Source organism: Marmota marmota, unplaced genomic scaffold (genome assembly GCF_001458135.2).
Source record: "Marmota marmota marmota unplaced genomic scaffold, marMar, whole genome shotgun sequence".
Lineage (NCBI taxonomy): Eukaryota > Metazoa > Chordata > Mammalia > Rodentia > Sciuridae > Marmota > Marmota marmota.
Window position 1 is genome coordinate 16434903 of NW_026000241.1, and position 11175 is coordinate 16446077.

The following is an 11175-nucleotide window of genomic DNA, read 5'->3' on the forward strand; positions in this document are numbered from 1 at the left end:
GACACCTGAAATTGGACAAGTCAGCTGCTCAGTGGGCTGGGAGAAGAACTTTCTAGGCCAGTGCTGAGGATTTATATGGGAAAGAACTTGGTGAATTTGAGGAACCCAAAAAAGACCAGTGTGATTCCCTTCCTTCATTATTTTGTCCTATAATCCCTGGCGTGGGGAATATGAAAAAGAGTATTGTGGAAATTGAGTCAAATTTTTGGCAAGTACCTTGAAAATACTATAGTATTCAACATGTATGTACTCAACAGAGTGAGTATTATAATGAATTATAAATTTTGTGAAATACAGTAAAGGCTTTCAGTAGTGTTCTAGAGACCCCCTGTTGATGGTAACAGATGTCTTAAGCATACATTTTCTTGCCCTCGGGCAGTAAACAATCTATAGTATAGAATTCAAGTTAAAATGAATAAAATAGTTTATTTTAGGGAACTGTGATTCCACTTAGGAACCCCTTCTCTTTTCTTTTTACTTTTTTGAGTATTGTGAAATTTTCTTATTTCATTTCATGGTATTTTATCACACACCAAAATTTAAACAAACTTTCTCCTTATTGGCTAATGTTTTTATCTTTTTCTTCTCTTTTTTCTTAACTTTTAAAGCATCTCATTTTTTTTCTGACTGAAAGGTTTCTGCTGCTGATTATTTTAGTCGCTCCAGTCGTAGGGGAAGTGTTGTCTCTGAGGTTGATAACATCAGTATCCCAGATACGACCAGTGTGAGTGTATCGCATGTCACAATGATTCTGTCTTATACTTGTAACTAACAGTTAATATGGTAACTTTTTAAAAATTAGGAACTTTAATTTACTGCCTAGGAAATATTTATTTGAATCTACTAACATAAACTATAGCTATTTGTTTTGGACTGTATTTATTATTATGTCCTTTTGAAAAAATTATTTTTCCTGTGATTATTTTTGCTCATAGAACCCATCAGGAGCTTCAGGCAATTATCACTATTTTGCCAATTTGTCTCATCTGTTTTTTTACTCTTTTTCCTGAATTATTTTAGAGCAAATTCTACACATTTTGTCATTTTCCATTAATTCAAAATCTTTTCAGATCTACTATACCATTATCATACCTAATGAAATAAAAAAGCAATTCCTTAATGCCATCCAATTCTTACCCTATATCCAGATATTCCTGATTGATCTTACAAATTTTCCCCCTTTTTGAAGTATTGGCGCGTGCCTGTAATCCTAGAGACTTGGGAGGCTAAGGCAGGACGATTGAAAATTCAGTGCCAGCCTGGGCAACTTTGTGACTATCTCAATGTAAAAAAAATTTTTAAAAATTTCCCCTTTTGGCTTTGCTGAATCTATAAAGTGATAAGTAGACTTAAAAGTTGAATAAGAAAGTATACTACTTAGTAAAATGTCATTAGTTGATAACAACTGGGAAGAATCTGAATAGATTTTTTTTTCCCCCATGGTGCTAGGGTTGAATCCAGGGCCTTGTGCATGTGAGGCAAGCACTTTACCAATTAAACTATATCCCCAGCCCCATGAATCTGAATAGATTTTAAACATGTAGATTATGGTGTTGTTTTGAAGAAATGTGTCTATCCATTGTTTTCACATTCATTAGGAACTGAATTAAGGAAAGATTGTCCAGCAGAGATAACTTGGGTCATTTGTCTTATTAAAGGAGCTCTAACCATCAGATTAGGATCTACCTGCTGATCTCATCTTTGTGACATTTGCCCTTTGTTGCTGGTATTAGTGTTGTTTTGCCCACTGACCAGTGCTGTCCTGATTATCAAGCACTTTGGAGGGGATGAATGGCAGCATTTCCTTCTAGAAAAGTTAGACATTAGTTTTCTAATGTCTAATTATAATTAGCAATTCAGGGATTATTTCAAATAGCTATTTCTGAACTATTTTAATCCTAGAAAATAATTTCAAATGTGGCCTTTTAAATATTCCTGATTGTTGGCTTTCAAACCTGCCTATGCAATAGTATCAGCTTGCTGTGGGTTGAATCAAGGACTCTCTCTACATATAAAATTAGACGATTACCTCCCAAGTCATTTTGAAATATTAATTTGCTTAGTAGCCTCTCCCCCCCCCCCCCAGATATGGACAGTTACATTTATTTTGTATACTTGTTCTCATACAGATTTTGTTTCTGTTATTCTTCAATTTAGGGTGTCTGAGTTAATGGTTATGTCCTTCTTACATTTATTTCTTGGAAATTTACTTAGTAATTACACAGAAATGAAAAAGTTGACAGTTATTTAAATCTCTCCCTATCTCTATCAATTACATGTAACTCTAATGAAAGGAAAAAAAAATGTCTTAGAGTAGAGCTTGCAAATCTTGTTATTTTACAGTCTTCAATTCACTGGCTTTTATTAATGACTATATAAGGACTTATGTGATATTTTTAATATTGTCTCTTTGAAAAGCCTAAAACATTTGCTGTTTCTCCATCTAGAGCAAGTAATTTTTCCTAATAGTATTTATTTCACAGAGCATGCTATAATTCACTTCATTGTAGACAAATAAAAGGCTGACTTGATATTGGTAGGCCCCTCACCCATTTTTAAAGATAAGTTGGAAATCTGCAATTTCACTGTGAAATATTCTGATTTTAAAATGCTGACAATAAATTCAAATTTTTAGAAGATACTTTTAAAAATATTTGTTTCTCTCTTTTTTTTTTTTAGTTATAGATGGACACAATACCTTTACTTTATTTATTTTTATGTGGTGCTGAAGATTGAACCTAGGGCCTTGCACATGCTAGGCAAGCGCTCTACCGCTGAGCCACGGCCCCAGCCCCTAGAAGATACTTTCTGACTGCTCCATTGTGTGTACCAAATATGTTTTTATAGCTAATAGTTTTATAACTTCTGAGCTAAGAGGTGTTGAAAGTCAGGTCCTGATTCTGCAAGTCTGTATACTATTTATGGTCACCTTAGCTCTATGGCATTTTTTTTTTTCTTTATTGGCTTCATTTTTGTTCTAAAGGTTTAACTGGAATAAAGGAAAATAATGTAAGTGTGCTAACTAAAATTTTGATGATTGCTAATAATTAAATCCATTTCTGATTGGAATTGTCAGCCAGTTTTGCTTTAGGAACTTATTAAAAATGATTGTTTTCTTCCCTTCTTTGGCTGGGGAATCAGATCTTCCATTTTGTTTTTTCTTTTTTCAAACAATATTTGAATAGCAATAACAAGCCAATACAGGTTGAGCATCTCTAATCCAAAAAATCAGAAATCAGAAATTCTCCAAAAACTGACATTTTTGGAGAACCAAAATAGTGTCACAAATGAAGAATCCCACTCTTGACTTTGTGAGAGGTCACAGTCAGTACTCTGGAACACTAAAAATAAAGTGTAGAATCATCTTCAGTCTATGTATATAAGGTGTACATGAACAATAAGTGAATTTCATATTCAGACTGGATCCCGTGCCCAACATATCTCATTATGTATATACCAATATTCTAAAATCTGAAAAAATCCAAAATCTTAACACTTAAACATTTAAAGAAGGGATACTTAATCTGTATATGTAAATATACATATTTAAATATATATAAACAGGTTTTATACACACACACACACACACACTAAACAGAGGATTCTTTCTGATCTACTGACTACATTTAACAAATACACTATGAATACCTTTGTAGATTATAGTTTTATATCTTAAACATGATTACATTTTATTAAACTTGAAAAGCCTTTTCAGGATCTTGGCAGACTCTTTGGGTCTCATTATAAATATTAACTTGTCATTGCACTGCTGCTAGTTAGACATCCTGGCTATTGAATCCCCTGGGGCTTTAGAATACCAGATTTCACCTAGCTTTACAGTAAAAGTCTCAGAAGTGAGAGCCAAAGCATCTCTGGCCAAGTCACTGCAGCCACAATAACTGGACTGCAGCATGACTGCTCTGGGCATTTTTTGCTGGCTTAACAATCCCTGAGGTTTGGCGCATGATCTCTTTTGAGTTGCGACAGTTGGGATCTGTCAGAAGATAGAGAAAGTGGTAAGATTCAATGTTGTGATGGCCCAGTTTGGTGATGCCAACTTCTGAAATGTAAGATTATTCCAAGGTGATACCTTCTGCTACAAAATGGGTGAGTTTGGGGGTAATTTTTGTAAACAGCAAATAGGAAGAAGGATTTAAATAGACTTAGACGAATATTTTTATTTTGAATATTTCTTGCTTTTCTCCTTAGCTTGTTAGCAGAAATGAGTTCGAAAACACTCTGAGAAAAATAAGGCAGTTTATTCAGATATAATAATTCTTTTCCTTGAAGAATAACTGGTTAAATATCAGGCAGTGCATTTTACTAGTACAGATTTGAGGAAGGACTATTACCTTTTAAGGCAATAATTGACAACATTAAAAAACAACTTTTGCTTACTGTTATTACTTGTTTGTTGCAAAACATTTTATATATTGTTTTAAAAAAATCCATATAAAACTGTTTTTTGAGAGTAATGTAGCAAGAAGTAACATTTAGAGTTAAATGTCTAATATTTCAGTTACTGGTATAATAAAAGGTGTTTATAAACATGATGAATGTGAGTAATAAAAAGAACACTAAAAACTTTTTAAAAAAATATGAGGAAGTTAAAGTGTTCTGAGTAGAACCAGTAATAATAATGTTTTGTATTTTAATAATTAACTGATGAAGGTTTTCAGATTTCTTCTCTAGTTTGGACTGGGAAGGCTGATGTAGGGTTTGGAGTCTGGGTATATTTTATGTTTCTTTAGTTAAACCCTTATGTGCCTTTTCCCCCTAGTGGTAATTGGGATAGTATATGCAAGTAAATAACATGAACACTGCATTTCATAAAACTGAGGTTTGGACCCAACTCTGACATTTAGTAATTGTTCAACCTTCAGCAAAATCTTTCACCTCTGAATTTTCCCCCTTAGCTCTAAAATCAGAAATTTAGACTAGAACTTTGAGGTTCTTCCCTTCTTGAAACATTGTCCAAAACAACCCCAAAGCCTTTCAGCAGAGATGGGTTGATTCACTTATGATATATCAGGATAACAGACTACTATAAAGCTGTTCAAATAAATGAGGTAAATAAATATATAAGTACAGATGGAGTATAGGATGTACTTATTCATATATCCAACAAATTTTATACTAAATACTATATATTAGATGTTATTATTGGTACTAGGTATACAGAGAAAAACAGGACTTCTGTAGAGAGATCAGACCCTAAGTAAGTGAATAAATATAGTATCAGAGTGATAAATGTTATGAAGAAAAATGAAATACTTTCTCAAAACATTGAGAATTTGGTAAGGGAATAGAAGAAACAGAATATATCTGGGACACTAGTATCAGAATTTTTAATGATTTACGGATTGGTTACCGTTGGTGATTGGAGGTCAGAATATGGTATGTTAGGGAGAAAGACCTATTTCTGATATCACTATCCCCATTTTCTTTGGCCATGTATGCAGATATTACTTAAAACAGAACAAAAACATTCTTAATGATGTGAGGAAAAAATATTTGATGATTATATTTAATGTGCTTTAGTTCAATCTGAACTTCTTTGGCTAAGTATACTAGTCTTTATCTATTTGTGTCTTAATGTTTAGAAATTTTTTTTGGCTTTTGGTTTATCAGGACTTTTCTTTTGATATGTATACACTTTTTGTATTAACATTTGCAGTACTAAAACCTAATTTTATATATAGTTTTCTTTAATGCATTTTAAATACCATGAAAAGAAAATCTATCCAAAAATCTGTCCTTTTAATGAATATTGCTTGCTTAATGCATGTCTTTCTTAGGATAAGAAATAAAGTTCTTGACATTTTGTCTTATATGTCTTAACTTTTATATTGGTTTTAGTATATTTACTTTTAGGTTTTAAACATCACTGAACTTGGGAAACTCAAATGAGATCACTTCTTTTGGCTCCTAAAAGAAAAATCAACATACTAAGCATCTTTTCTGATTTTTATCTCTGTTCTTTTATAGTTGGATGAAAAATCTGACAAACAGTATGCTGAAAATTATACAAGGGTGAGTATATAAATTCCTAAGGGAATTATGTTCTCAAGGTCAATTAAACTTTTCTATGACTTGTTCATTATTTTACTACAATTGGCCTGATGGAGCTACTCTTGCTCCCTTCATCTATTTCCTGTCCTTGACCCCTCAGAATTCCTCTTTAGTTAAATCATGTGAAACCCTGGGAAGAGAAAAGACTGCATTTTATTTCATTGAATGTCACCTCTTTAGCTTTTGGTTGTTCTTTTGGTTTTCATTCCTCTAGAAATTTATCCTGAGAAGCCATTAAACACTGGAATTAAAATGTGTTTAGGAGTGGTGGTGACAAACTGAGGATTTGATTTCTTTATGTATAAGTTATTTCTTTAAATAAAGTAACTTTTTTGTGTTAGTTTCTAACTTTAACTTTTCTTCTAAAAGTAGCTTTAGAAAGTTGGTTAAGGAAATCACTTTTTAGGAATAATTTTATATTATATCCAAGAAAGTTATATCAGCTTTGTCCAGAAGACATACAATGTAAGCCACTGTTTTAAGTATATACATTAGCCTAAATTTTCTTGTAGTCACATTAAAAAATTAAAAGAGGCAAAGTTATGTTATATTTAATACAAATATCCAAAATATTTCAACATAGAGTCAATGTGAAAAATTAATGATATATATACTTCTTCCTTTTTTCCACACTAAGCTTTTGAAATCTGGTATATATTTTATATTTAATCTCAGTTTGGTCTAACCACATTTCAAATGCTCAAAAGCCACATGTGGCTAGTAGCTAGCATATTGGACAACACAGATCTATATCGTTTATTAATCAGTAGCATACTCACATGAAATTAATTTTGGAAAGAGCAATCTGAATTCCTATTGATAGGCAGTGTTGTTGCTTTCAGCTGCAAATAGAATCTCTGTCTTTATCAGCAAAGTATTAGAAAAAGAAGAGATTCTTAAAGCAGTTTTAGGAAGTAAATAGGGGAAGTGCCAATTAGCATATCAGTTATAAAGGTCTAAAACTGCCTTAAATTAGTATATTGTGATCACACGAGTGCTATTTGAATATAGCAATGATTAACTTAGAGAATAAACAAACTAGGTTGGGGGAGGATGTAGCTTGGGTGGTAGGGGCACAAAAAAGATTGTGAGAGGAAGGAAGGAAGAAAGAAAAGAACCACCTCCCATTAAAAACAATTTCCTTCTTGGTTATTTAATTCTAGATTCTAATAAGGTGTTTGAGTTAAGAAAATTATGCTTAGTAGGCCTGTACCCTTCTCTGATGGCTCTCTCCCAGAACAACTTAAATTGCCCATTGTGATGGTACTTGGTAACTTCCTGACTACACTGTTTTAGTATATCCATCTGAAGTGCACATCTGCTTCTACCACCCTTCTACCACCCCATTTTTAGTTTCCATAGCAAATATATTTTTAAAGAAATGAGATTCAAGTATCATATTTCTCTCTTTCTAGCCTTCATCTCGAAATTCTGCCTCAGCAACAACTCCTCTAAGTGGAAACTCATCCAGACGAGGAAGTGGGGACACCAGCAGTTTAATAGATCCAGACACCTCTTTAAGTGAATTGCGGGTAAACCGCAATTTTTGGTTTGCTTTTTAAAAAGTCTTCTGGTTTCTTTGTAGTGTACTGGAACTTTTAATATTTAACGTGACTTATTAGAAAGAAGTGACTATAAATTCCTTAAAAATAATTAATAATACAGTTTAAAAATTTGACTTGGATATTTCAGAGCCTGCAGGGAAAGAGATTAGATTATTCCTTTTTTTGTTCTCTTTCCTGAAATTTTGATGGTATTAGAATAAGTTCTACAAATGCAAAAAAAAAAAACAAAAAAAAAACTAACTTTGTTACGTGTATAAAAGCAGTTCTATCGGAATTAACTGGCCATATTTTAAATGGAAAATATGTGGGTTTACAAAGAAACAGACTGGGAAATATTCGTCTTTTGAGCCATTGTAGTAGTATTTGGCTACTTGAATATAGTTATCTTTTTTTTTCATAATAATATTTGAAGTAATAATAATATTTTGGCAACCAAAATACATGAGATAATGAAACACTTATTTGACTCGTTAGTTGTGTCTCTTGTCTTTTTAACCTTTTAATTTATAAAATGAAAACTTAAAAAAATATACTTGAAAGTCTACTTGCTCAATCTGAAATTTGTGAGGAACAGAGAAGGATACTGAAAGAAATTGCCTTCCTCTCTTCCTTTCTTCATTCAAAATTTATTGAACACTTGGTCCTGGAGAAAGGAAACAAATTCTGGCCTTCAAGAGGCCACACTGTTTCATAGAGAAGACAAACTGATTCAAAGCAATAAATCCAGATTGTGTGATACTATAGTAATACCAAGAATAGGCTAAGTTAATTGAGAAAGGCATCATCTAAATTAGACTAGGAGAAGAGATAATAAAAGTCTTTTCAGAGAAGAACAAATTTGAGCCAGAGTTTGAAGGGCGAATAAATATTAATTAAGCAAAGAAGTTGAAGAGGGAGGATTTTCTTACATGCATGCAGAGGACCAGAATGTTATAGCGAAGTTGCCACAGGATAGACTGAGAAGTAAGAAGCAGTGGTGGGTGAGAGGGAAGTCTGGGAAGAAATGAGGGCCCAATCACAAAGCATCTTCTATGCCAGCCTGAAAAGAATTCAGTTTTTTTTTTTTTTTTTTTGTAATTCTGGATAGATAGCATGCCTTTATTTTATTTGTTTATTTTTATGTGGTGCTGAGGATTGAACCAATGCTTCACATATGCAAGGCAAACGTTCTGCCACTGAGCTACAGCCCCGGCCCAGGAATTCAGTTTTCCCTTGACAATTCTGTTATATTAAGTAGGGGACCAATATTCTCTGATTTGAATTATTAAAAATAAATTTGGCTATAGTTCAAAGGAAGCATCACAATAGAGAAAAATAATAACCCTGTGGTTGAACAATAAAGATCATCAGATGGGCAAGTCAAAATGGAAGGGAGAAAATGTAAGAAACATAATCTGAAGTGAATATGTGAGGCTGGAAATTTGTTGGGCAGTAAGTGGAGGTGGGCGAGAAGAGATTAAGAGGTTTTAACCTTCTTTTAAAAGTGGGAGTGTTGGGCTAGGGATATAGCTCAGTTGGGAGAGTGCTTGTCTTACATGCATAAGGCCTTGGATTCATCCCCAGCACCAAAAAAAAAAAAAAAAAAAAAGGGTGGGAGTGTTTATTGTTTTCATGGATTGGATTGAGCCAGTAGAGAGTAAGGTTGAAGATTGAGAAAGAGAAGAGGATGACAGAGCAAAATGCTGAGCAAAGTCCAGGGTTCAGATGATCTTGCCTAGTCTGAAAGTCCCTTCCACTGACACAGCAGTGGAGGAGGTAGAACAGGTGGTGACCAAGTAAGATTGTAGGTAAGGTTGGAACAGGAGTCTGGTTTGTGAAATGGGCTGGACACAGAAGAAGAGTTGATCAGTCCAGCATAGCTGTGGCATTGAAAATGTCAGTATTTATTGAGCTTTTACTATTTATAAGATGTTGAGTGCTGATGGTGCATTTTTGAATAAGACAATTTCCTGCCTTTGGATGCTACATTCTAGTGGGACAAAAGGACATGAGAATAAGGTCTTCCATTCTCAGACTGAACTCTCTCTTTAAATGACCACCTTGAAGGAATGAGATTTTGTGCCCTAGCACCTGGTTTCTGATAGATCCTTAGTAAATGTTTGTTGAATGAATCAATGAGTAAAAGACAAATCTCCCAGGGAGGGAATGAAGTGGGCAGGGGAAGCATAATACCCAAAATGTGTATGATTGGCCTTCAGCAGTTGATCCTGCCTATAATAGCAGAGTTGCATTTGGGGCCCTCTGGCAGTTATGTCCCACCTGAATTGAGTATCCAAAATAGACCTTATATAACAGGGTCAGGCACAAGGGAAATAATATTTTCCATTTAAAATTTGACCTATTTTAGTTTTTTTAATAATTCAGTGGTAATATTCAGAGCAAATGCTTTTCTTATCATTTTTGTGGTATCATCAGGTTAAAATGTCTCATTTAACATTGTATTCAAAATATGTTTAACTTCCCTCTCTTTTTCCCAAATTAATTGTGGTCAGCAACCAAGTCATTGAAAGATAACTTTGTTCATAATATTTTTGAAGCTTACACATGAATCAAAGTTGCTAATAATTGATTTTACTCTATATTTTACTAGTTGCAGGCTAAAAATTATTTAAATGATTTATTAAATTAAAAATTTTATAATTTATATACCTTTTTTCTGTATACAGCCCTACCCCCATTTACTAATGTTGTTTTCAGTAGAATTAGTGCCAAGAAAATATTTAACATTAGCTTGATTTCTCCAGACCTTACACCAGCCCCACTATCAATTTAACCTATTTGCCCTTTTAGTGGTTTGGGGTAATAGCTTTGGTTTCTTTTAGTTTGGAATGTACAAAAATAAGTCGTATTTTCATCTGACTCTTTTAAGACTTAAGATATGTTTGTGCCTGGTTTTATGCAATGGTTCATTCCTATGTCCTGCAGGATATCTATGAACTTAAGGACCAGATACAGGATGTAGAAGGGAGATACATGCAGGGGCTTAAAGAACTAAAGGTATCAGGGTCCATTTTGCAGCCCAAGCATGCTCTGTATGCAGAAGTGTTGGTTATGGTGACCTCACAAGTTCTGTTAACCCACTGCACATAGCTTTACTAACAGTGTTTGTCTTTCAAGCATGTGCTTAACCTGCAAAGCATAGGAAAGGCAAACTTTCAATCTCTGCTTGTTTAGATGTTGAGTATAATTTTTGGAATATTCAGCAAATAATTATACCTTACAGTTCTGAAGACTTGTAAAATAGTTGCACATCTCTTGTGTTTTAGCCATAAAAATTTTAATTGGGCAAACACCTAAAAATATTTCAAGAATTTTTTTTTTTAAATTGAGAATTGAACCTTAAAATTCTTCCAAGCTAAATGAAAGGATTTTACTTATTTCTATCATCAAATTCAGTCAGTATTAAAAGCAAGCATAAGAAGCAAATGAGAGGGGCTGGGGATGTGGCTCAAGCGGTAGAGCGCTCGCCTGGCATGCACGCAGTCCTCAACACCACATACAAATAAAGATGATGTGTCCGCCGAAAACTAAAAAAAAA

The 11175-nt window shown here is 33.5% G+C and overlaps 1 protein-coding gene across 36 annotated transcripts in view; it reads left to right on the forward strand.

The window, feature by feature from the left end:
- Nucleotides 1–11175, forward strand: part of Lrrfip2 (LRR binding FLII interacting protein 2) — a 62320-nt gene that overhangs the window by 23650 nt on the left and 27495 nt on the right. For 20 of the 36 annotated variants that reach the window (XM_048795016.1, XM_048795021.1, XM_048795018.1 and 17 more), the window contains 4 exons: nt 635–724; nt 5989–6033; nt 7488–7604; nt 10563–10634. In XM_048795016.1, coding sequence (XP_048650973.1) covers nt 635–724; nt 5989–6033; nt 7488–7604; nt 10563–10634 — 324 coding nt within the window. The remainder of the gene's footprint in view (nt 1–634; nt 725–5988; nt 6034–7487; nt 7605–10562; nt 10635–11175) is intronic. The other 16 variants (XM_048795029.1, XM_048795034.1, XM_048795032.1 and 13 more) reach the window with 3 other exon arrangements.